The 27,747-nt window shown below is 38.3% G+C and overlaps 2 protein-coding genes across 3 annotated transcripts in view; one reads left to right on the forward strand and one right to left on the reverse strand.

Moving 5' to 3' along the window:
- Nucleotides 1-25,585, reverse strand: part of DMGDH (dimethylglycine dehydrogenase) — a 112,820-nt gene extending 87,235 nt beyond the window's left edge. Inside the window, 3 exon segments of the mRNA XM_056824802.1 lie at nt 4,367-4,490; nt 17,481-17,655; nt 25,196-25,585. Of these exon segments, the coding sequence (XP_056680780.1) occupies nt 4,367-4,490; nt 17,481-17,655; nt 25,196-25,323 (427 nt within the window). The 5' untranslated portion in view covers nt 25,324-25,585.
- The window catches only part of BHMT2 (betaine--homocysteine S-methyltransferase 2), a 34,950-nt gene continuing 32,625 nt past the window's right edge, over nt 25,423-27,747 (forward strand). The window contains exon 1 of one of the 2 annotated variants that reach the window (XM_056824801.1): nt 25,423-25,675. In XM_056824801.1, coding sequence (XP_056680779.1) covers nt 25,438-25,675 — 238 coding nt within the window. In that variant the 5' untranslated portion in view covers nt 25,423-25,437. The remainder of the gene's footprint in view (nt 25,676-27,747) is intronic. The other variant, XM_001367487.4, reaches the window with a different exon arrangement.

Raw genomic sequence — 27,747 nt, forward strand, 5'->3', positions numbered from 1 at the left:
GGATTTCCTCCTCCTAGTGTGGCTTTGGCAGTGGAAACAAGGACTTCAATCCTCCCAAAGTAGTGAGAGAGGCAATTCCCACAGCAACAGCTGGTATTGTCCTCACCAGCTATGATTGAGCTATGAGTAATGTTGGGAAATTCTGGCTCTTGAGAACCTCCAGGAATAATGATGAAGATAATGATAACAGCAATCAGCTGTGTGTGGGAAGGTAGTAATCAAGGGAATACATGATCAATGTGATGATTTCCCCAAATCAACTTGATGCAATTGGAGAGTGGGGATCATGTACTCTCAGGAATCTGCAAAAGTCTGTATCATCTCCCTATTATCTGCTTTATTGTTTTTTTTATTCTATAAATCAGTCTTTTTCTTTCTTTCTCTTAACCCTCCCCCCAACTTCTAATCATGGGATAATTTATTTAATTACTTTTTCTTTCTTGGTACTCGTACTTATTTAACTTTCTTTGTGCTTCTATTGTTTGGGGTGTTTATATATCAAACATTATGCTCATATATAGTTGTTGGTGTTGGGAGGATACCTTACAAGGTATCTTAGGTACCTTACAATGTACAAGGATCCTTAAATGGCCCTTTTATTAAGCATCCATCTTAAAAAAACAAAACAAAAACCCCTTACCTTCTGTCTATGAGTCAATACTGTATATTAGTTCCAAGGCAGAAGAGCAGTAAGAGCTAGGCAATGGGGGTTAAGTGACTTGCCCAGGGTCACATAGCTAGGAAGTGTCAGAGGTCACACTTGAACCCAGGACCTATCTCTGGACCTGGCTCTCCATCCACTGAGTGGATCTCCATCCAGCTGTGCCCCATCCATCTTTTTTTTTTTAAAGTAACTCAGGGGCTTCCTAGGTTTAAGTTCCTAAAATACACTTGGATTGGCTATATATATAAATTTTATGTTACAGCCTAGGCTATGTTACTTACAGGATATATTATTTCTTTTCCTTCTATAATTTTTATAGCTGCAGAAATTTCTTCCTTAAAATCCTTTCATTTTTTAAAAGATATTTTTCTTGGCCACTGTTAAAATCTGTTGTTTGTAACTGAAATTGTCTGGCCTAGGTTTTTTTAGCACTTTGTTTCCTTTAGAGGAAACCTGTGGATTTTCTTAATCAGTCACTTGCATTCAGTAATTACTATCAGTTTTCTTGGATTTGTCCTCGGATTAGGATATTCAAGTTTTGTATTTGTCTAGTTCTTCTGGGAGACCAGTAGTCATCATCTCTCACATTCTGTTTTTAAGGTCAGGAAACAGTGGCTTTCATTTGTATTGTATTTGCATGTTCTTTTTAAATTGTTGCCTTTTTCTTGGTTTTTGCCTAATAATTCTTCTTACCTTGATATTCTTGAATTTCCAATGTGTAATTCTCTCCTTTGCTTCTTTAGAGAGATTGTTCTTTTTGGAATTGTTTTCTAATCTATTGATAAAAAGTTTGTATCAAGAGCCCTAAATTTCTTCTTTTATTCATTTAATTTCTCTTTTGAGTCATTCTAGAGTTTCATTTTGTTGTTCCATGTGCTCTTGGGAAATCTACAAAAGAATGTATTTCATCAGGCATTGGTTAACTTTCCTTTGCTTTGAAATTTTGTCAAGTGAGAGTTTTGTATTCTCTGTGATAATTTATTGTACGGTCAGGCATTTGAGTTCTCACTGTTGATGTGTTTAATTGTGCTCTAGATTTTTAATGAGATTTTTTTCCCCTGAAATCTTCAGTGTTCCTGTTTCAAGAGGGTGGAAGCTGAGTCAGGAGGGTTATTGAGTGAATGCTTTAAGAATTAAGGTAGTCCAGTGTTGAATCGTATAGATTTTACCCTTTCAGGGTTAGTTATTCTTTTTCTTTATGTCTGCCATATGGTTGTTCTTTTTCTTTTCTTTTCTTTTTTTTTTTTTGAGGATTAGAGAGTGTCAGGGATCTGTCAACTTGATAGTCACATGATCCTGAAGTCCACTAGGTCTTCATCTCCACATGAAAAGTATGTGTATACATTCATGCCTTGCAGAAAGGGCATGAAGGACCCCTGAGAAGTGGCTAAATGAGATGCAAAAGAATGGATTTTATCAGAGGATTTGCCCCTCTCTGTGTTCTATCAAAGTAAACTGACAGTCAGGCTTTCTCTCCCTTTTCACCTTCAGAAAACAGATCAGAAGACAACAGAGCAGACCTGAATTCCAAGGGTAGGGGCAGAATCCATTCCTGTGCATAAGTTTCCTCCCACAAGCTTGCAACAGAAGTATATGGCAGACAGACGTATAAAGGGCTTTGCATGTAGCCTAAGAGGATATTTATGTAGACGAGGGGGGGGGAGTTTGAATTCTCTAGTCTGGACAATCATAGAATCCAGCCTTCTAGCCAAAGAGAGATGTCCAAGAGTTGAGAGTTCGGAGAATGGACTTTCTAGAGAAGGAAGGGGGATTCCCTGATGCAATGAGCTCTTTGAAGAAGGGAAAAGTCACAACAATATAATAATAAGTTACATTATACTTGTAGCACAAGGTAAGAGAGTTCCCCAGACAGTGAGGATTTGTCTGATGGGGATCAGGAGATTGTTTATGCAGTAGTCTCCAATATGTGTTCACCTTCCAAACTATAGAGTGGAAAGGGGGGGGGGGGGGAGGGATGTCCAGAAGGAATGTGAAGAACTTTATGGGGAAAAGTGAGAATATCAAGGATTGCCCAGATAGCAAGTCTAAGATCAGTTAACTACCTTCTTGGATGGGGGGAAGAGAGGGAGGAGGAGCTGACTCCTTGAGTTCTCGACATATTTCTGTATCTGCTTATGGGCTTCTGTGAATCCTAGGTGTCTTATGCAGTTTCTAGGGGGTGAAATAAAGTTAGAAGTCATACCTAATATTTACACTTTACCTTGAATGCTAGAAGTTTGGTGCCCTTTTGCCTACATTTGGGGAAACATGGGGATAAACAATACTCAGAACATATCATCAGATTTTCATAGAACTCCAGAGACTGGCAATGAGACAAAGAGAGAAACTGATGCATTGGGATCATAATCAGACCCAGTTCATGTGAGCCCAGAGCCTTGGGCTTATGATTTATATGAATTATACAACAATAATAATACTTTAGAGGCAGCTAGGTGGCTCAGAGGATAAAAAGCTAGAAGTCAGTCGAAAGTGAGACTTTAAGTTCCAAACTAAAACTCCAACTTCTTCAGGAAGCCTTTCCAATCTCTCTTAACTCTAGTGACTTACTTGGATTAATTATTTCCTCTTTATCTTGTATACAGCTTGTTTGTATAAAGCGCTTGAAGTCAGTAAGCTCAAATCAAACCCAAGACACTTACTAGCGGTAGGATCCCACATGTGGTAAACCACTTAACCTTTGTTTGCCTCAATTTCCTCAACTGTAAAATGGGGATTATAATAGCATCTACCCCCACGGTTGTTGTGAGGATCAGATGAGATAATATTTTTAAAAATACTTAGCGTAGTGCCTAGCATATAGAAGGTTGTTAATAAATGCTTCTTCCTTTCACTAACTCCTATTTATATAAACTTTAAAGTTTACAATGTATTTTCCCCTCAACAATTGTATGAAGTAAGTAGTGTAAACTATCATTATTATCATCATTATTCAAGTTTGACAAGGAAACTGAGGTTAAGGGATGTGAAGTCCTTTACTGGTCAGTTATATTGCAAAGAAGGTCAGCTGGTCTTTCTAATTCTGAGTCTATTGCTTTTCTCACCTGTAAACCTTAAAATTTCTTAGACTTATAAATGTTGGAAATTTCACCATTGGGAAATTTCATACTTGGAAAATTTCTTACTGATAGTGTATTGGAATGTGAACCCCATTGGCATGGGAGGTTCCTCCTCCTCCCTTCTTAAGATTACTTTAGGACAGAAACCTTTTGCTGAACAATGGAAAGGGCTTTGACCTATGCTTAAGCATAGAACAGGAATTTCTTTGAGTCATGATTGATTTTAGAATTGATACAATAGAGATACTTGGAATGACAGAATCAGGTCTTGGAAAATACAATTTCCACCCCACTCAGTCCTAACAGGATTTAGGAAGGGCTGCAGCATAGATCAAAATTTAATTATTCCAATCTCTACCCTTCCTAAATCCTGTTACCCTGAGTAGGGTAAGATATTATAGGATGAATTGATTTGTAAATAAATCCCAGAGATTTTCCCAGCAGCTCTAATCTGATTCCTACGATGTGTCATAATTGTGTACTACTGTTCTCTCTCTCTCTCCCTCATACACACACACACACACACACATACAGATGGGAAGCAATAAAACTGAAAAGGAAAGCATTTTTCACTTTAAATTTCTTTATAAACATTGTTTATTGAAACCAAAGCTGATCTAAGTACTAAATCTTTCATTTAATTCATTTACCTGCCCAGTTTCTTCTTCCAGTTTTTCATAAAGCTTGATACTGTAATAATGTATTTTCTTCAAGTTTATTCCAGGATGAAAATAAGTTGTTAAACCTGCCTTGGAAAAGAGAAAGAAAAAAAAATTAAGATCTTCAGAATTTTTATGTTGATAACGTTTTATATGTTGAGAATGAAATAACCAACACCACAGTATCAGTCCCCAGGATAGAATGAGGGGCTCAGTTTAAATGTCACCTCCACCATTAAACTTTCCTTGTTCTCCCAGCCTGTATCTTTCTATATTCTGAACTCCCAAAGCACCTTTTGGACTTCTCATGAACTAATAATGGTCTCCTTTGAATTAGAGTTATGTATACTTGACAACTAGCTTATGAAGTGGTTAGAGCACTTAAAGTCAAATAGATCCAAATTCATATCCAATCTCACTTATTAGTTTTGTGACCTGGGACAGGTCACTTAATCTCTTATCTACCTTAGTGTCCTCAACTGTAAAATGTGGATAATAATAACACCTACTTCCCGGGGTTGTTATAAGGATAAAATGAGATTATATGCATAAAGCATTTTGCAAACCTCAAATAACTTGTTGTCATTTGTTCTTTGTTTTCAAAAAGGATCAGTGACATCACAAGGTGATGTCTTCACTTGTGCATGCCTGAACTGGATTTAAGTGAGGCAGAGTTGTGCAAAGTCATCAGCCTCACTCTCTCTTCCAGAGTCATTGAAGTTCAATGGCAAGACAAAGGTCAAGGCATTTGGTGATAGCTCAAGCTGCAATGAATTGCCTTGGCTTCTTCAATGTCAAAAAGCTATATTAAATGCTAGCTATTAGAAGTGGTGCTAAACAAATGGAAAAACATTAACTGCTCATGGATAGGACGAGCCAATATAATAAAAATGACCATCCTACCCAAACTTATTTATCTATTTAGTGCCATACCCATTGAACTACCAAAATACTTCTTCACTGATTTAGAAAAAACCATAACAAAGTTCATTTGGAACAACAAAAGATCAAGGATATCCAGGGAAATAATGAAAAAAAAAAACACATATAATGGGGGCCTTGCAGTCCCTGACCTTAAACTATATTACAAAGCAGCAGTCATCAAAACAATTTGGTACTGGCTAAGAAACAGAAAGGAAGATCAGTGGAATAGACTGGGGGAAAGTGACCTCAGCAAGACAGTATACGATAAACCCAAAGATCCCAGCTTTTGGGACAAAAATCCACTATTTGATAAAAACTGTTGGGAAAATTGGAAGACAGTGTGGGAGAGACTAAGAATAGATCAACACCTCACACCCTACACCAAGATAAATTCAAAATGGGTGAGTGACTTAAACATAAAGAAGGAAACCATAAGTAAATTGGGTAAACACAGAATAGTATACATGTCAGACCTTTGGGAGGGGAAAGGCTTTAAAACCAAGCAAGACATAGAAAGAATCACAAAATGTAAAATAAATAATTTTGACTACATCAAACTAAAAAGCTTTTGTACAAACAAAACCAATGTAACTAAAATCATAAGGGAAACAACAAATTGGGAAAAAATCTTCATAGAAACCTCTGACAAAGGTTTAATTACTCAAATTTATAAAGAGCTAAGTCAATTGTACAAAAAATCAAGCCATTCTCCAATTGATAAATGGACAAGGGACATGGATAGGCAGTTCTCAGATAAAGAAATCAAAACTATTAACAAGCACATGAAGAAGTGTTCTAAATCTCTTATAATCAGAGAGATGCAAATAAAAACAACTCTGAGGTATCACCTCACACCTAGCAGATTGGCTAACATAACAGCAAAGGAAAGTAATGAATGCTGGAGGGGATGTGGCAAAGTAGGGACATTAATTCATTGCTGGTGGAGTTGTGAACTGATCCAACCATTCTGGAGGGCAATTTGGAACTATGCCCAAAGGGTGACAAAAGAATATCTACCCTTTGATCCAGCCATAGCACTGCTGGGTCTGTACCCCAAAGAGATAATGGACAAAAAGACTTGTACAAAAATATTCATAGCTGCGCTCTTTGTGGTGGCCAAAAACTGGAAAACGAGGGGATGCCCATCAATTGAGGAATGGCTGAGCAAATTGTGGTATATGTTGGTGATGGAATACTATTGTGCTAAAAGGAATAATAAAGTGGAGGAGTTCCATGGAGAATGGAACAACCTCCAGGAAGTGATGCAGAGCGAGAGGAGCAGAACCAGGAGAACATTGTACACAGAGACTAATACACTGTGGTATAATCGAATGTAATGGACTTCTCCATTAATGGCGGTGTAATGTCCCTGAACAATTTGCAGGGATCTAGGAGAAAAAAACACTATTCATAAGCAAAGGATAAACTATGGGAGTGGAAACACCGAGGAAAAGCAACTGCCTGAATACAGCGGTTGAGGGGACATGACAGAGGAGAGACTCTAAATGAACACTCTAATGCAAATATTATCAACAAAGCAATGGGTTCAAATCAAGAAAACATGTAATGCCCAGTGGATTTACGCGTTGGCTATGGGGGGTGGGGGGGAGGAAAAGAAAATGATCTGTGGCTTTAATGAATAATGCTTGGAAATGATCAAATAAAATATATTTAAAAAAAAAGAAGTGGTGCTAAAGAATGTCATAGAGGAAACATGACCAGAAAAGGAGGTGGACTGATCATGTGAATAACATGATTAGTCCTAGTATTCCACCAGTACTCACAAAATGTAAAAGAAAAAAAAATCCTAGAAGTTACTTAGTTCTCTGGGTGAATACTCTGCAGAAGATCTCTGCATTGACATCAAGAATTATACAAAATGAGGAGTTATAGGTAGGTTTTGAGATGCTCCCAATGGAATCTCTATCAATGTTGATGAGACCCCAGGTCAAGTGAATTATTATAGTAAAGGTGTAATTTATTTCTTCTACTAGACTGGAAGCTCCTTGAGGGCAAGAAATTAATCACTGAATATTTGGCTATGCCATGCATACTGTGAATTTCAAAACTACTCCACCCTACTCAGACCATACTTTAGAAGATCTGATTTAGCTATTTCCTGATTAGTAACAATGGAGATACTTGGTCTAATAGAATCAAGTCTTGGGAACTCTACATTTCTCCACCCTACTTAGTTTAACAAGGTCAGGAATGTCTGTACCATACTCAAGGATTAAGTATCTGAGAAGATGGCCTTCAATAGACATGTGCAGAAACAGCGGACAGACCCCTGGGCTGTCCTAAGTCAAGCTAAGCTAGCATTGGTACAGATAAGACACAGGAAAGTGACATAAAACCGTCTATATAGGGCACATCACTTCCTCTCTTCGGCCTCTTTTCCCAGAGAGGTGTCTCTGGCTGGCAGCATGCTAAGCATTCCGACATCTTGGCATGGTGGCAGCTATTTGTCTGGGTTTTGGCGGTGAGTTTGCTCTTGAGCTAATTCAGGTTCAGGCATCTTGGCTGAGTCATCTTGGAGTTCAAACTGATTCCTTCCTCTTTTACTCTCTAAAACCTTACCTTCTAGAGTCTCTAATCTTCCCTCCCAGCACAAGCCAAGCTTGTGAAATCCTACACCCTTTCCTTCTCCCTTCTTCTTAAATTTCTTTCCACTATATTAATTAAATCACCATAAATTTCCAGACTGACTTTGATAATTTTTTTTATTATTTGGGATATCCATGGCGACCAATAATTAATATAGTTTAGGTCACAACATTAAAATTATCCTTTACAATACCAAGAATTCCAAAAGTCATAGGGCAGTTTGAACTTTAATAGAATAAAAATAACTAGAGACTTTTGGGACACTCTACATCTGTCATTGAATAAATTAATATAAAGTCCCAGGTTTAGTCCTTCAGAATAAAATATTGAGAAAATGTAACAAATGCTTGAGCATCTTTGATATTAATTCACATAAGCAAACAAGAAATAAGATAAAAAAGAATTTAGCAAAGCCATGCATAAAGCACCACTGAATTGTTCTCTGCCCCCAATATGAGCAAAAATAAATATAATACAAAGTAGGAGGTTATAAAGATGAAGAAAATATTCAAAGTAGTCTAGGAAATTATGAGGCAGGAAAGAATATTTTCAGCAAGAGGTATCCCAGTATCAAAGTGATCCTTATGGATCTAGTAATGTATACTTCTTTAAAAATGCAATTCTTTGCAGTAATTGTAGGTATGGAGTTTACATTTAATTGGACCAGGCTTGTGATTTCATTGATCTCAGGAATTGCTCTGAAGGGGAAGTTAGAGGAGTTGGTAATGAAGTAGGAAGTTTTAAAGAAAGAGCAATTGGTCAACCTGATCTGGGTAGAGTTTGAAGGGTTTCAGTTATAACGAATCACGTGTAAAAATTAAAATTAATATACAATAACTTCAAATATTATATTTTATAAGATTTATTAGTAATCACTAGAAGTAACAAAATAAAACCATGTTCCCATGACTATTGTACCTGCTCAAACAGCCAACTCCACCAATGTCCTGACCCAGGAAGGAAAGAGAGCTAGCCATGGAAGACCACCCAGTTTATCTCCTGTCTACCTCAGCATGTAATGACAGGGAGTCAGTGGGCTCCTGGGAAATGTAGTTCAAAGGCACAAGATTTCCACTTATACACATGAAGATATTAAAGATGTATTCAAAAACTGACTTCAATGAGCAAAGTGTTCATGGACCAGACTTATGGATATATTTCTAATATTTCACATGGTTGATTTCTGAATCCTTAAATTGGATGGGACTTAAATTTTGTTGAACTTATAAATTAAGTCTCTATTATTATATGCACTATGGAAGGCTAGCAAGCAATTTGTAAAAGTCCTTTGTAAGGTCAAGACCTACACTTAATATCTAAATAAGTTTGGTGCCAGTGTTCTGGGAAGAAGAAGGTTTGATCAAAGTCAGGAAGAACTTTGAAATGAGCTTTTTTCCTGAGCACCCAGCAGTACAATCATGTTGCTGTCCATTCCTTTATCTTGTAATTTGATGTCAATATTATGGTAATACATCTGTTGTTTTACTTGTTTGACTTGCATCCCCTAAACCACCAATCCTAGTATCCTAAATAAAATTAGTGCAGCTTGCTCAGTTTCTCTTTCTCTGACTTTCCCTCTGATGAGGAACTGACAGGCTGACAGGATGCTGAAGATCTCCATGTGTTTTTTCTATGTTGTTCCTCTCTTAATTTTTAAACCTTCCCCCCATAGTCTCCCAACTCTTGGTTTCACTTTTAGTTGATTAAACTCACACAAGAATTTCTCGAAGAGGCTGGAATTCTTTACCAATGTATAAAGAGCCAGACCTTGGAGATAAGAGGTCATGGGTTCAAATGTGACCTCAGACACTGCCTAGCTGTGTGATCCTGGACAAATCATTTAACCCCAATTTCCTAGCCCTCGCCACTTTTCTGCTTTGGAAGTGATAGAGTCTAAGATAGAAGGTAGGAATTTTTTAAAACTCGCCTATACACCTCAAAGGATTATTGTGATGGCAATGCCATGAATTTAGAGCTTTTCTTTTTTTAGGAAGGTGAATGATATTGAAAGCTACCAGAGTCTTAGAGGATCCTCTATTCCCCTTCAATAAAAGGTCTACAGACAGCAAAAGATTATCCTCACTCTTTATAAAATTTAGTGATTTTTCCAGAGTCAGAATTAAGATTTAGACCTGGGTCATCTGATTCCAATATGAAAAAAAAAGAACTTCCTATTAAAAGTCTAAATGGGGGTGGGTAGGAATGGAGTCAAGATGGTGGCATAGAGGTAGTGAATGTTCAGACTTCTGAAAACCCTTCCTTACCGATTACAAACTAAATGCTCCTAGGGGACTGAAAATCAAACCTAACAAGACAAAGCCAAAGAACCCTCCTGCTGGACTCAACTTAAGAGGTATGCCTCCCAAAGCCAGATTTTGAGAACACTCTCGTTTAAGGGGAAGGAAGAAGGAAGGTCCTGGGACCTCTCCCCAACCTAGAGCGCTAAGCCTCCAGTGGCACCTAGAATCTCTGGGTGGGCAAAGGCACTGGTCTGGAGGGAGTACATTATGGGCAAAGTTGTGCCAGCCTCAGAGCATACAACACAGGCAGGGGAGGAAGCAGTTAGAGAAGAAACTCAGAGTGCAGAGAGGGAAACAGTTGTAGCAGGGGAGACACTCCATATTGCCCCCCCCTTTCCAAGGTTTTGGTCTCAGGGCACATACAGCAACCCAGCTGGACTTATATCCCACCAAAGCCTTCAGAGGGCAGGAAAGCTCAAGCTCCAAAACTCCTCCCCCACAGACTGCTGTACTTAATCTCATCAAAGCCTCCAGAGAGCAGGGAAGCTCAAGCTCCAACACCTCTCCCCCACAGACTGCACTGAGAGATTTAAAGCTCCAAGGGTGAAGGCCCAAAACCACAAAAAAATGAGAGGAGCAAGAGCTCAGACAACTACAAGAAGTAAAGAAGGGGTAAATATGAGTAAACAACAGAAAAAGAAAAAAGAAATTACAATTGACAGCTTCTATACAGGCAATGAACAAAGAGCAAATGGACAGTGAATTGGATACAGGCTCTGGAAGAACTCAAAATGCAATTCAAAACACAATTAAGAGAGGCTGAAGACAACTGGGAAAAGAACTTAAAAACTAAGATAAATCATCTGGAAACAGAGGCACTTGAACTAAAACAAGAAAATAGTGTCTTGAAAGCCAAAATAAACCAGCCTGAAAATGAGGCAAAGGAGATGAAAGATGAGGCAAAGAAGATGAAAGATGAGGCAAAGGAGATGAAAGATGACCTCCAAAGAAAATCAGACCAGAATGAGAAGGATGACCAAAAAGTGCTCCTACCACTAAGAAACAGCTGAGAGCAATTTTAGGAGCAACAGGGTTTTGTAGACAATGGATTCCTTGCTATGGGGAAATCACTAAACCCCTTATAGCATTAACAAAGGATTCGGTTCCTGAACCCCTCAAATTAGAGCCTGAACACTTGTCAGCTCTATCAGATCTGAAAAAGGCTATCATGTCTGCCCCTGCTCTAGGCATCCCAGATTACAACAATCCATTTACTTTATATGTGCATGAGCGAAGAGGAGTAGCCTCTGGTGTGTTAACTCAGACTTTGGGACCTTCTCAGCGCCCAATTGCTTATTATTCTGCCCAACTAGACCCAGTAGCAGCAGGAGCACCACCATGCCTTAGAGGAGTAGCTGCTACAGCCTTACTAGTAACAAAAACCGTTGATTTAGTATTGGGATGTCCATTAACAATAATGTGCCCACATGAGATTGAAGCATTATTGGTAAAACATAGAACACAGGCATTCTCGGATCAGAGAATTACAAGGTATGAAATAACCTTATTAAATAGTGAAAATATTACCTTGAAACGCTGTTCAACTCTTAACCCTGCCACCTTGCTTCCAGATTTACCCACTTCAGGAGAACCATTACATAACTGTGAAACATTAGTGTCCATGGCAGAAAAGCCTCGAGATAATCTCTTGGACACTCCCTTAGACAATGCAGATCTGATTTTATTTACCGATGGTTCCTCTTTTATGAGGGATGGCATACGTTACACTGGAGCTGCCGTAGTCTCAGAATTTGCCACTGAATGGTCAACTTCACTACCTTCTAACATTAGCGCTCAAGGAGCAGAACTCATAGCTCTAAAACAAGCTTGTATAATTGCCAAGGATAAAAAGGCAACAATTTATACGGATTCTAGATATGCTTTCGGCATTTGTCACTCAGTCGGGATGCTATGGCTCCAAAGAGGATTTTTAACCTCAGCTGGAAAATCCATAGCTAATGCAGAAATTATTAATGAAGTTCTTTCTGCTCTCAAACTGCCTAAAGCCCTAGCTGTAGTTCATTGCTCTGCCCATACAGGTGGCTCTGACCCTGTCTCTAGAGGAAATGACCGAGCAGATGCCGCTGCAAAACTAGCAGCCATAGAAGGACCTGGATTAATTTTAACATTAACAACCACTGATAATTTAAATTTATCACTCTCCTATAATGAAAAGGAAGTGGAAAAATGGAAACAAAAATTTAAAGCAAAACAAATTAATGGAGTATGGGTGTCATCTGAAGGAAAACCCCTGCTCCCTAGAAGTTTCTATAACCAAATTTGCCAATCTATTCATAAAAATGGTCATTTTGGCACCCAGGGCATCGTGGACTCTGTCAAGAGAGTATGGATAGCCCCTGGTATAACTACTGTAGCCTCTAAAGTATGTTCAGCCTGCCCTATTTGCCAGGCATATAACCAACATGCATATCGTGGAAAAGCCTTTGGGGGATGTCCTCTGGCTTACACACCTTTTGAACATCTACAAATAGATTTCATAACAATGCCAAAGGCTGGACGTTATAAATTTTGTCTAGTAATTGTAGATCAACTAACCAGATGGCCGGAAGCATTTCCTACGACCCGAGCCACAGCAGATTTTGTTGCAAAGATTGACGGCTGACTTAAGTTTTCATTTAGGAATTACATAGCTGATTCCTTGATGACCTTAAATTAATATGTATCAGTCTTTTAAAGTGATTCCCTTGTAACAAAAGCCAGGGATGAAATCCAATATTTAAGAACCAGAATACAACAACTGGAAACAAGTGACTTCACAAGGCAGCAGAACACTATAAAACAAAATCAAAACAATGAAAAAAATTGAGGAAAATATGAAGCACCTCATTCACAAAACAAAAGATTTAGAAAATCATTCCAGGAGCAACAACTTAAGAATCATTGGTCTACCAGAAGACCATGACAAAAGAAAAATCCTGCACATCATACTACAGTAAATTATCCAAGAAAACTGCCCCGATACTCTAGAGCAAGAGGGAAAAGTGGAGATTGAAAGAATCCACAGATCACCTCCTGTACTTAATCCCCAAAAGACAACACCAAGGAATGTTAGAGCCAAATTCAAGAACTATCAGACCAAGGAAAAATATTACAAGCTGCTAAGAAGAAGTCATTCAGATATCATGGAACCACAGTGAGGATAATACAGGATCTGGCTGCATCTACACTGAAGGACCAAAAGGCATGGAATATGATATTCCAGAAAGCAAGGGAACTAGGTCTACAACCAAGAATCAACTACCCAGCAAAACTGACTATATTCTTATAGGGGAAAGTATGGTCATTCAACAAAATAGAAGAATTCCAAGAATTTGCAAAGAAAAGACCAGAACTGAACAGAAAAGTTGATGCCCAAGCACAGAACTCAAGAGAATCATCAAAAGGTAATTTCAAAAAGAGGTAAAAAAAGAAAAACAAAACAAAACAAAAAACATTTTTTAAAAGACCCAATAAGTTAAAAAGGTATCCCTATAAGAAAAGAGGTCATTGGTAACTCTTAAAAATTGTTATTATCACCTGGCAGCTAGAAGAATTACACTTAGAGGGAACAGTGACAAACTATATAGGATGAAATGCTAAGACATAAATATGTATATGAATATATATGCATAAATACATATATGTGTATATGTATATATACATATATATACAACTAGAGCTTAAAAAGAGGTTACTACTAAAAGAAATGGGAAAAGAAAAAAAGGGGATGAATTTATATGTCACAAAGAAGCTCATGGTGGAAGGGGGGAGAACATCAATACACTGGAAGGGTAAAGAGGTTGGAGATAGGAAATACTCAACTCTTATGTGCATTGAAATTGACTCAAAGAAGGAAGAACAATACAATTCTTTGGGGCAGAGAATTGATTTGCACCCTATAGGGAAGTAGAAGGGTAACAAACAGACTGGTGGGGAAAGAAGCAGTATAAGGGAGGAAGAGGGTTGGGGGGTAGTTTTAAAAGACTGCAAAGAAAATAAGGGGGGAATAAGAAGGGAGGGGGTAGAAAGGGAAGTAAAATAAGGGTGAGAATTAGGGTGACTGATTAAAAACAAAACATTAGTGTAGAAGGAAATAGTGAAAGAAGAAAAGGCAGGACTAGGAGTAGAAATCAAAATGCTTGGAAATACACAACTGGTAATCATAACTCTGAATTTGAATGGAATGAACTCACCCATAAAACACAAGCTGATACCAGAATGGTTTAGAATCCAAAACCCTACCATATGCTGTCTACAAGAAACACACATGAGGAAGGTAGATACCTTCCTCATAGGGTATAGGGTGAAAGTAAGAGGATGGAGCCAAATCTATTGGGCATCAACTGATAAAAAGAAGGAAGGAGTTGCAATCATGATATCTGACAAAACCAAAGTAAAAATAGATCTAATTAAAAGTGATGGGGAAGGTAATTATATCCTGATAAAAGGCAGTATAAACAATGAGGAAATATCAGTACTCAACATGTATGCACCAAATGGCATAGCATCCAAATTTCTAGAGGAGAAACTAGAGGAGCTCAAGGATGAAATATATAGAAAAACTATACTAGTGGGAGACCTGAACCTTCCTCTATCAGAACTAGGATAAATCAAACCAAAAAATAAATAAGAAAGAGGTAAGATAAGTAAATGAAATCTTAGAAAAATTAGAGTTAGTAGATATGTGGAGAAAAATAAATAGGGACAAAAAAGAATACACCTTCTTTTCTGCAGCACATGGTATATTCACAAAGATTAACCATGTATTAGGGCATAAAAACATTGCAAACAAGTGCAAAAGAACAAAAATAATAAATGCAACCTTCTCATATTACAATGCAATGAAAATAATAATTAGTAAAGGTACATGGAGAGGCAAATCAAAAATTAATTGCAAATTAAATAATACGATTCTCCAAAATTGGTTAAAGAACAAATCATAGAAAAAATTAATAACTTCATTGAAGAAAATGACAGTGATGAGACATCCTTTCAAAATCTATGGGATACAGCCAAAACAGTACTTAGGGGGAAATGTATATCCTTGAATTCAAATATTAACAAATTAGGGAGGGCCAAGTCAATGAATTAGGCATGCAAATAAAAAAACTAGAAAGTGTACAAATTAAAAATCCTCAGATGAAGACTAAATTAGAGATCCTAAAAATCAAAGGAGAAATTAATAAAATTGAAAGTCAAAGAACTATTGATTTAATAAATAACACTAGAAGCTGGTACTTTGAAAAAACAAATGAATGACCTGAATATAAAGAAGGAAACTATAAGCAAATTGGGCAAACACAGAATAGTATACTTGTCAGATCTTTGGGAAAGGAAAGACTTTAAAACAAAGCAAGAGCTAGAAAAAATCACAAAATGTAAAACCAATAATTTTGTTTACATCAAATTAAAAAGTTTTTGTACAAGCATCACTAATGCATTCAAAATTAAAAGGGAAGCAACAAATTGGGAAACAATCTTCATTACAAAAACTTCTGACAAAGGTCTAATTACTCAAATTTATAAAGAGCTAAATCAATTGTACAAAAAAATCAAGCCATTCTCCAATTGATAAATGGTCAAGGGACATGAATAGGCAATTTTCAGTTAAAGAAATCAAAACTATTAATAAATACATAAATGTGTTCTAAATCTTTTATAATCAGAGAAATGCAAATCAAAACAACTCTGAGGTATCACCTTACACCTAGCAGATTGGCTAACATGACACCAAAGGAAAGTAATGAATGCTGGAGGGGGTGTGGCAAAGTAGGAACATTAATGCATTCCTGGAGGAGTTGTGAATTGATCCAATCATTCTGGAGGGCAATTTGGAACTATGCCCAAGGGCACTAAAAGACTGCCCTTCGATCCAGCCATAGCACTGCTGGGTTTGTACCCCAAAGAGATAATAAGGAAAAAGACATTTACAAGAATATTCATACCTACACTCTTTGTGGTGGCAAAAAATTGGAAAATGAGGGGATGCCCTTCAATTGGAGAATGGATAAACAAATTGTGGTATATGTTGGTGATGGAATACTATTGTGCTCAAAGGAATAATAAAGTGGAGGAATTCCATGGGGACTGGAATGACCTCCAAGAATTGATGCAGAGTAAGAGGAGCAGAATCAGGAGAACATCGTACACAGAGACTGATACACTGTGGTACAATCAAATGTAATGGACTTCTCCATTAGTGGCAATGCAGAGATCCTGAACAACTTGGAGGAATCTAGGAGAAAAACCACTATCCACATTCAGAGGAAACAATGTGGAAGTAAAAACACCAAAGAGAAACAATTGCTTGAATACATGGGTCGAAGGGATCTGGTTGGAGATGTAGACTCTAAATGAATATCCAAGTGCAAACAACATAGAAATATGTTCTGATCAAGGACACAAGTAATACCCAACGAAATTGCTCCTGGGCTGCGAAAAGGGTAGGTGCAGGGGAGGGAGGGAAATAAAGTGATTATTGTAACAAAAAAAATTTAAATTAAAATAAATAAATAAATATAAATAAAGCATTTCCTGCCCTCCAGAAGACTTCATTCTTAAAAAAAAAATGATCTAGAGAAGGAAATGGCAAATCACTCCAGTATCTTTGCCAAGAAAATTCCAAATGGAGTCACAAAGACTTGGACGTGACTGAAAAATGACTTAACAATAAAGGCTTGAGATAGATCTAGAGCTTATGGACTGGTTTTTAAAAGTATTTTAATAATCATATATCAATAAAAGTGGTTTCCTCTGCATTTTATCTGATTAATTTAAAGTTGTATTTTGAAAAGGAGTCCATAGGTTTTATCAGACTGTCACTGGAGTCCATGATAGGGGAAAAAATTAAAAACACTTGGTATGGAAACAGTGGTATAGTAGATAAACATTTGACATTTGAGTCAGGTGAGATGTAGGTTAAGATTCTGCCAGGCACATATTGGCTATGTAAGCCTGGGCAAATACCTAAACTCTCTAAGTGACCCCAGACAATTCTCTAAGACTGTTAATTTCAGAGGGTGCATCTGCCTGCATTGATAGTAGGAGTTGTTAATCTGATAATTCCCTATACTAAACTAGGGGAAAAGAAAAAATAGGTAATGAGTTCATAGTAGAAAGTGGAGAGTAGAAAAAGAAATAATGTCCTAATTATATATGCATCAACACCTCACCTCCATTCCCTAGCACAATGCCCTGCACATAGTAGAGACTTATTCAGTGATTATTGAATAGACTAAATTTTTCTTACTGCATGCCATGTAGATCCAGCAGTGAGTTCAGATGCTTCCAAAAGTACCACATCCTTCATCCCAGCTTTGGCCAGATGATAAGCAAGGCTCACACCAACACAGCCTCCTCCAATGATTACTGTCTCTGCTGTGTCTTTCCATCTTGCTTCTGAATAGGAAGATGCTTTTCCTTCTCTGAAAAACAATTAAAAATCATTTATCTTCCATACTCCTTCACATAAGGACAAATTATTTCTTGTGTGTAAATGCTTCTCTGAAATCTAGGGAAGTTTATGGAATTAAGGGATTTATGGAATTATACTGCATCTAACTCTTCTGGAGAATTAGGAGAAGTAGTAATAGTTTATTATTTCAAATCAGCAAGCATTTATTGAGTACTTTTAAAAATAGATAGAATGCTGGGGCTGGCATCAGGAAGCCAAGTTCAAATTTAGCTGGGTAACCTTGGACAAGTCCCTTAATCTCTCTTTCAGTTTTTCCATCTGTAAAATGCACATAAAAACAGCATTTATATCTCAGAATTTTGAGGATCAAGTAAGATAGTGCTTTAGCACAGTGCCTAACATATTATCACTTAATAAATGCTTTTCTTCTTTCTTTCCCTATCTCCCTTCCATTTCCCCTCCCTCTCTTCTTCCCTTCTATCTTCATTTCCTTCCTTCCATCTTTCCTTCTTCCACCCTCAGGCCTCCATTCAGAGATGGGTAGTGACCCAGCTAAGCATCAGTTGCCTTCTAGGAGTTACTCTCTTAGAAAACTAATAGAGGCTTAGTGACACATGACCAGACACATAAGGCATCTCAGATTCCCACAGCTAAACTGGTCCTAAGTTTAACTGTGATTTCTCTCAGGGCTCTCACATCTGGAGACAACCATAGGTGAGGCATGCTGAGTGGGTGACTGGAGAAGGCAATTCTGACCTCTATTATTATTATTATTATTTTATAACCCTTACCTTCTGTCTTGGAGCCAATACTATGTATTGGCTCCAAGGCAGAAGAGTGGTAAGGGCTAGGCAATGGGGGTCAAATGACTTGCCCAGGGTCAAAGAGCTGGGAAGTGTCTGAGGCCAGATTTGAACCTAGGACCTCCCGTCTCTAGGCCTAGCTCTCAACACACTGAGCTACCCAGCTGCTCCCCCCCTCTATTATTAACAAAAGACATGATGGAGAGACCAAGGAAGAGGAAATGGCAGGTCTAGGAGAGGGGCCTTTTCAAGAAATGCACACAAGTCTTTTGGGGGTCATAAGTCCCTTCTTCAAAAGTCTGTTCACCATCTTCCTTCCCTCTCGCCTTTCTTTTCTTCCTTCTTTCTTTCCTACTGTTCTTCCTTCCTGCCTTCCTGCTTAAGCTGGGCAAGTAACCGTCTTAAGTGCTAGTGATAAAAAGAAAGGCAAAAATAGTTCCTGATCTCAAGAATCTTATTCCAAAGAGTGAGACAACATATAAATAATTAGGTATAATGAGGAATGGTATAATGGGAACTGAGCAATAAAAGTTAAATCCATAGACCATGCTCACTATTCCCTGCCTGGTTTTAATCCAACATATAGTACTTTGGGGAGAATTTGTCCATCCATGAGTGACCGAAAGGCTATTTTTGTATGGGGTTGAAGAATTTTCGAAAAAAAAAATGCTAATTGATACTAACTGGATAATTGACACACCAGATAGGAACTTATAAGTGACAGCACTAGAATATCTATCTAGAATCCTGAGGGAAATAGTTACCTATTCTCAGAATTAACTTGGCAGAGCAAGTTGGATTTGGAGAAATGGCCCCAAAAGAGTATTGCATAGATGTATACAAGATTATTAGATATATATGAGACAGACACACGGCGACAGAGACAGAGACAGAGAGAAAGACAGAAACAGAGAGAGAGAGGGGAGATGTAAGTTTTGGAATGAAAGATGCCAGGGGAGAGGGAAAGTCCCCTGCAGAAAGAAACATTTGAGATTAATCTTGAGGGAAGACAGAGAAAGTAAAAGGCAGACGTGAGGAAGAAGATCATTCCAAGCATGAAGGTTAATCAGTACAAAGGCAGAGAACGAGTATCCTTTGCAAAGAACAAAGCAGCTAAATATCTCAGAGGATAGAGTACTTCACCAGGAGTCAGGAAAACCAGAGTTCAAATCTGACCTGACCCTTCTTACCAGCTGTGTGACTCTAGACAAGTCAATTAATGGCTATCTGCTTCAGTTTCCCGAGCTGTAAAATGGGGATCATAACGGCCCCTACTTACTGTTCAGGGTGGTTGTGAGAACCAAAACAGATATGTGTAAAAAAGTACCTGGTACATTGTAGGTCCCTGCTTCCCATTACCTTGGGACTATTGCGGGTTAAAAGATGAGCATTTTTTCTAGAGATAAATGTGAAGTCACTAAAAATTCTGTGCAATTTCCCAAAGGCAATCTAGATTTCTCGACTGTTCTTATTCAATTGTGGGGCTAGTTTGTGTCTCTTCACATTGTCCAAAAGAAACATACTGACAAATAGTTTCTATGAGTTGTCTATCCAAATTGTATGTCAGTTTCCCTGCAAAGAGCTTTTTTTCATACACTCGGGTTTTAATGAATAGCTAGTTGGATTTAACTCTTTTGATTCATGGTAGATTTCACTGAGGAGGTCTCAAAATTTTCTGGAACTGGATTCAATTACATAAAGACATCTACAAACAGTAGCATCTGGAGAACTAATGATCTATGTTTAATCCTTCTTCCATTTAGATTCCATAGTAGACATCTTCCATGATAGTGGCAAGATGGGAAATGATTGAGTGCATAAGTATAATAGATGTGTATTTAAGGATCATACTGAAATTGAACATTATTGAACTATTTAGTGTTATTAATAACAGCTAGCATTTATACAGCATTTTAAAGGTGACAAAATAACTTTATAAATATTACTTAATTATTCCTCACAACAACCATTTTAGGGGATATTATCATCCTTATTTTTGCAGATGAGGAAAAAGGCAGATATAAGTGATTTGTCTAAACACAGCTAAAAAGTACCTGACTCAGGATTTGAACTCAGGTCTCCCTGACTCCAGTTCTAGTACACTGGTACCACATGTCACTATCTACTGTTTATTCATATACATTTCCCCTTAGCTCACACACTCAGTCATTTCCAATATTGTATTTATGATTACTGGGGGGGGGGGGTTCCAATGAAATGTTAAAAGATTTAGAGAATAATCTGTAGCACACTTAGTAGATCCTCTGATCAGCACCTATGGGAAAGCATGGACAAGAATTACACAGAAGAAAGTATAGCTGGGTCATGATTTGCAGAGAAGGAAGCTAATGCACATAGATGAGATCATGGATCCATTAAATCCTTAATGTATGGAAGTATTGAAGCACAGATGGATAGAGAGATGTTCTCTCACTCCCACACAAGGAGGGTAAGTTAGAGAGTACAACAAATGCTTAAAGGGAGTGAATGCATAAGTGTGCAGCCTCTATTACCTCTAATTCCATTTGCAGCTTAAGACTGTGCCCTCCAAAGAAATGTTCTGTCTCTCAGGGATCAAATTTTTATAAGCTTAAGACAAAGAGCTGGTGCCACACTAATAAGAGATTGCCTCATCATGGGCCAGTAAGGTAGTGTAGGCCACTAAAATGAGGTTGTTAAGGGAAAGCACCTACTTGTTCAAAAATTTTATAACAGCTTTTTGTGGTGGCAAAGAACTGGAAATTAAGGGAATGCCCATCAGCTGGGGAGTGGCTGAACAAGTCGTGGTATATGATTGTGATGGAATACTATTGTGCAGTAAGAAACGATGAACAGCATGGTTTCAGAAAGTGCTGAAAAGTCTGAGCTGATACAGAGTGAAATAAGCAGAAGCAAGAGAACATGTACACAGTAACAGCAATATTGTGGGATGATCAACTGTGATAGACTTGGCTACTCTCAGTACAGCAGTACCCATCCAGGACAATTCTGAGGGATTTATGATGGAGAATGATATCCACCTCCAGAGAAAGAACTGTTGAAGTGGGAATGCAGATACGATTTTCCCCTTGTTTATTTGAGGTTTGGGTTTTATATGATTATTCACTTACAAAAATGGACAACATGGAATTATGTTTTGCATGCTAATACATATATAGCCCAGATTGAATTGTTTGCCAGCTCTGGTAGGGGGGAGGGTTGAGAGAGAGAGAGAGAGAGAGAGAGAGAGAGAGAGAGAGAGAGAGAGAGAAAATTTGGATCATAAAACTTCTTAAAACTTATGTGGACATTTGTTATTACATGTGATTGGTAAAAATAAATAATTTTTAAAAAAATAAAATAAGTTTATTCTCTAAACTGCATAGTAAAGGAATGAGGAAAAAATGTGAAGTAAACAGAGCCAGGAAAACAACCTGCACAATGACTCCAAAGATGTAAATGAAGAGTAACCACAAACCACCCCTAATGATTGTTATAAAATTAAAGAGAACAAGTCTGACCCCAAACAGAGATGCCAATCGAAATTATTATGTTTTTAAATTACAGTATCTTTTCTATACTCAAAACCCTTCCATCCTGATAGGACTGGTCTGAGATTGCACTGTTCCTGCCTTTGAGCACTTAAGAGTGACCACCACATCATTATAGGGCATTGAAATAGAATTTTTGTAAAAGAATGCTGAGAAACCTTTCATTCTGAGTAAGAGGAAATTTTTGGAAAGTTCATCAAAAATGTGTGAAGAAGGGAGACAGGAGGTTATTAATTTTCATTTGAATGTATTTTTAAAATTAATTACCTTTTCTGTGTAAGTAACATTCCTTTAGGATATCAGATCATAAGGTAAATGTTCCATTGTCTGCATATGAAATACAGTAAGATAGACGAGCCCAAACTATCAGCCCAGAGGATATAAAAACAAGTCTTTCTCTATTAAATGTCCTACTCTGGGGGAAAAGAGAAAATGGGGCCAGAAACCTAGGTCATTGATTTTGAAACAATTTTTTTTCTGCCCCAAGCTTCAGGAGTTAATCCCCAAAAGCTTCCTCTTCTTGTTTTGTTAGCTATTGCAGGTTCTCCCATCAAACAATTAATGAGGGGTGATTTGTCCTTGTCTTTTTGCTTTTAAAGTCTCTCAAAGCTCACTTTTAATTCTCTTTTCACTCTTAGATCCTTTCCCTTCTTTGTAGTTCTCCTCTTATAGATTCCTCACTACCCTCCTTTATCTTAGTAATCAAGTCCCTTCTTCCTGTCATTAGCTCCTACTCCAGAGGACCCTAACATATACAACATGGATCAAGAGAGGTCCTGCTTCACACAATATTGACAACAATTGTGAACCTAAAGAAACAACCCAATATTTACTTTCCCCAAATTTCAAATAATTTGAATTATTATCTTCCTTAATTTGAATGAAAAGAGCCTAATAGTTAATTTCAGTTCTGACCCTAAATTAAAAAGGTCTTTTTCATCAATTTAGAGCTGGAAGAGACTTTTTAGGCAATTTAATCCCATTGTGACATTTTATAGATGGGAAAACTGAGGCCCAGAGATATTAAGTAACTTGTCAAAGGTCACACAGGCAATAGTTTATAGACTTGAGATTTAAACCCAAGTCCTCTGATTTCAAATCCAGTTCTCCTCCTCTTCCTCTTTTTCCTCCTCCTCCTCCTCTTTGGAATGTAGAAGTAGGACTAAAGCCTTATTCTGAGAATCACTATACCACACTGCTTCTCTTTTATACCATACTAGTCAATGTAAAGATTCATTTTTCTTTCTTATTTCAACTAGTTATTCTTTAAAATATAATTTTTCATCTCCTTTTGTACTTTGAACCAAAACATGCTCCATGTTTTTTTGAGAGTTGGCATAACAAATTAATTTTTAAACCTCAAACACAAGTACTTATCAGTGGGGATACACAAATATAAAATATCAGATCTGCAGTTAGATGTTTAAAAATATCTAATTCCACCTCCCTCATTTTACAAATAAGAAAAATGAAACAGAGAGAGCAAACAATTTACCTAAGCCCCTGGGCTAACAAGTAAAAGCACTTGGACTAGTAGTCTGGTTTTTTTTAACCCTTACAGATATGGAGTGCAATGGATAAAGCATTGGACCTCAAGTTAGGAAGATCTGAGTTCAAATGTGACCTCATACACTACCTGTGTGACCCTGGGCAAGACACCTAAACCTACACTACAGTTTACTGCAAAATGAGGACAATAAGAGCATCTACATTAAGGGGTTATAGTACATATCAAATGAGTAAAGCACTAGCACAGTGCCTACCTAGTACATGGTAAGTGTTCAATAAATGCTTTATGCCTTAACTCCCAGTCTAGTACTCTTTGTTACAAAATTCCTTCCAATGGGGATTTGTAAAGTTGTCTGCTTGTTACATCAAAATATGATGTATTTCCTATCTAGAATTTCATAAGGATTTTTGGTCAGATAAGGAATTCTTAAGTATTTTGAGATTCAGCTAAGGAAAATATAAATATAGGAATATAAGCATGGCTTTTTCTATTCAAACAGGTAAATCAAAAGTTATATATTTGCTTATCATAGAATCATCAGAGTTAGAGCTATGAGACCTTTGAAAAAAACCAGTTTAATCCTCTTAATTTATAGATAGAGAAACTGAGGACATAGAGACCAAGTGACTTGCTCATAAATCATGTAACAAACAAGAGCAGATTTCAGACTGAAATTCTCTTCTTTCCCAACTTTACAGCTCTCACTGGAGCTATACCATACTCCTTTGCTTTTTCATTACTGTAACATAACTACTTCCCAAATAAACATCATTTGTCATATGAAAAGGCAGTTGTATTTAAACAACACAAAGTATAAGGGGAGACTATGATTATCTAGCTAATATGATCAATGCAGTTATTAAATGGAATTTATAGGTCTATGTTTTCCTGTTTAACACTCAACAAAGTAATCGTTTTAACCATTGATCGATCAATTCCTCTTTGCCAAATCTTGATTTCACTCTTAATAGGAAGTGAAATTTCAGAGTCACCAATTCAGCAAATGGTGATTGGCTGCAAACATGAACCAGGTGCAGAGCATTGTGGAGCAATGGAGAAAGAATTGTCCTGAGAGTCAGGCAGACTGGGATTCAAGTTCCACCTTTGGGGCTTGTGAAGTCTCACTCTGGGCAAGTCATGTAACCTCTTGGTCTCTGTCAACTTTCTAAGACTCTAATATGCAAAGAAGATGCCCCTCTGTGAGGGTAGATGGCCTTTTTTACTGGAAGCTGCCTACACAGATGAAATCACAGGTCAGCAGTGGGAAACAATGCCAAACACTGGTCGCTGGGAATATAAAAAAGAAAAATTAGGACATTGTTTCCCGCCAGGAGTTTGCACTACTTATTCAGATTGGGGAAATAAACTAAAACATTGGTGTTAAATTAAATTAAACCATAATATGACCTAAGTGGCACCTCATAAAGCGAAGGCTCTCGACCTGTACGAATGGCATTATTAAAAACCAAAGACGCCGCTGCTACCAGCTCTGTGCCACTTGGATCATGGTTGTACTCAGAAACGATCAATTGGCAGAGGAGCTGGACAGCTCCATTTCTCCTCCCTCCAGGGACTCGTTTAGCCTCTGGAAACAGTCTGAACTATTGGAGCGCCCTCTCGGTCTTCTCCAACACCTCCCCTTCTCCCCTCATTCCCAATCCCAGCCTTGCCCCAAGCAGGCCCAGGACTCCTCACTTTCGCACTCACCCTTCCTGGAAGGGGAGCCCGCTGCTGCTGCTTCTGCTGCACACTGACCGCAGCCAATTGCCCGGGGTCAAAGCGGGCTCTACTGTTCGCAGCTGAAATCTCAACTGCTTCAGGATACCCCAAAGCATGGTTTGGCTACCGGAGTACAGGCTGCTTTCAGGTTAGGTGTGGCCCCCTAACAATTCCCGGGTGCTGCCTCGATCCTGGAGGTTTCTGAGCAATCGGGCGCCCCAATTCCAGTAATGACCCCTCAAGGGCAGCGTGCCATTCCTCCCAGGACTGGTATTGAACAACTCCGGGGACTACCAAGTACCCACCCCTATCCCGACGTGGGCGGGATAAAGAGGAGGGCCAAGTCCACTTCGGGTTACCAGCTACTTCGCGGGTGCAAGACGGCCACTGTGTCCTCTGAGTCCCTGGGCCAAGCACTGTCCCACTATTGGAGAGATGGCACCCGTCGGAGGGAAAAGGGCAAAGAAGGTGAGACTCGTGGATGTCCAACGAGCTTGCACATTTTGTCTGTTAGTCCAATGGTCTGTCTATTTCTGCCTTATCTGTTGCTCTGTGTCTTCTTTTGGGGGAGGAGGAGTGGTTAGAAGGGAAGGGTATGGGGGAAGATTTACACACACACATACACACACGCACGTATGCACGCACACACCACCTGCCCTCCCTCAGTCCCCACCCGCGGAGCTGTCTTACTAGACTTTGGATTCCAGGCTCTCCCCTCCCTCTCGACTGCCTCTCTACTCTTGCCTACTCCCGCTTCATATCTCCTCCCCCCACCCCTCTCTCAGAGTGGGACGCCAACAAATCTGGCCCTCCACACACATCTCAGACTCCCCGCCCCTCACAGGAACTTCCTTTTCGAAAATTGCCAAAACGTGGTTGAAAATGGTACAAAGGAATGCTGTGATCCACGAAAGTTCAGCTCCCTTCTCTCTCAGGCATTTGAGAAGAGTGGGGTCTGGGTTGGATTTTTTCAGGAGAAGCAAGATGAGTTTAGATTATGAACTCTCTCCTAAAGACAGGCTACAGAAGCGGGAGGAGGTCTAATCCGAGCCAAAGGAATCCTCCACCTTTTCTCCAGTCTTGATTATTTTCAGGATTTAACAGTTTCCATATCTCAAAGTGCATTCATTCAAACCTGCCCTTGAAACTGTATATATGACAAAAAGAGGGGCTAGGTTTCTTAGGAAGCCCTGAAGTAAAATATTGATCATTTATTTTATTTTTTTTTTTAACCCTTACCTTCAGTCTTGGAGTCAATACTGTGTATTGGCTCCAAGGCAGAAGAGTGGTAAGCGCTAGGCAATGGGGGTCAAGTGACTTGCCCAGGGGCACACAGCTGGGAAGTATCTGAGGCCAGATTTGAACCTAGGACCTCCCATCTCTAGGCCTGACTCTCAATCCACTGAGATACCCAGCTGCCCCCAATATTGATCATTTAATTGCTGTTGTAAAATCGTTTTTTAGATAGTAAGAAATGTAGTCTCCTTTAGAAAATAAATACAAATTTTAGACTGGCTACTTAATTGTTTATATTTTTAATATAAGCAGGACAGTATGGGTGGTGTGGTGACTAGAATTCAGCACATATTTGATACAGTATTGAACTTAGAATCAAGAAGAAGTGGATTTTGAGTCCTATTACAGATGTAATCTGTGTCACCTTGGGGAAATCACAACCTCTGGGCTTCAGTTCCTCATCTGTGAAATGGGGGAAAGGAAGAGATTTGATTAAATGACATCTAAGGTCTCTTTCAGCTCTAAACCTATGATCTTTTGCCTGAAACTAAGAATATTTGGCTATGACAGTTATTACCTATGTAACTCTAGGCAAATCATTGAATTTCTGGGTGTCAGGGCAACTGTCTGGGATTTCCCTACTAAATCATGGACTGGAAGTTTCCTACAAACCTGATAAAATTGCAGACCCTCCAAATATTATATTTGTATTTCCTATTATGGAAATTCAACCAAACCAGGTTCTCCGGGGGACTCCAGTTGATTTCATGTTCAATATCAGAGATAAGCTCTGGAGTGTTTTGAGGGATTCTTTCTCTCCAAAGTTGAAACAAGTTTCCAAATATGTTGAAATTTTAAAAATGTAATCTTGTTCAATGACAATATTAAAGGATTCTTTGTACAGTAACTCTGAACTTCATCTTCCTGGTTTAATGTCTTTCTTCTGCCATGATTTTTAAACGCACAATAGTTTTGTGAGAATGATCTAAGAATGTTTATGTTTATTTTTGAAGTCTTGCATTTTTTTTATTCCCCCTTAAGCCCTTACCTTCCTTCTTCTTTTTTTTTACTGTGTATTGGTTTTAAGGCAGAAGGTTCTAAGAACTATGCAGTGGGGATTAAGTGACTTACCCAGGGCCACACAGCTAAGGACAGATTTGAACTTAGGACCTTCAGTCTCTGGGCCTTGCTCTCAATCCATTGAGTCACCTAGCTGCTCCTGAAGTCTTGCATTTTCAAGAAAAGTTTATATAATACTCTTTCCATAACTTGCTTCTGAAAACTCAAGTAATTAAGAAATCATT

Source organism: Monodelphis domestica, chromosome 3 (genome assembly GCF_027887165.1).
Source record: "Monodelphis domestica isolate mMonDom1 chromosome 3, mMonDom1.pri, whole genome shotgun sequence".
Taxonomy (NCBI): domain Eukaryota; kingdom Metazoa; phylum Chordata; class Mammalia; order Didelphimorphia; family Didelphidae; genus Monodelphis; species Monodelphis domestica.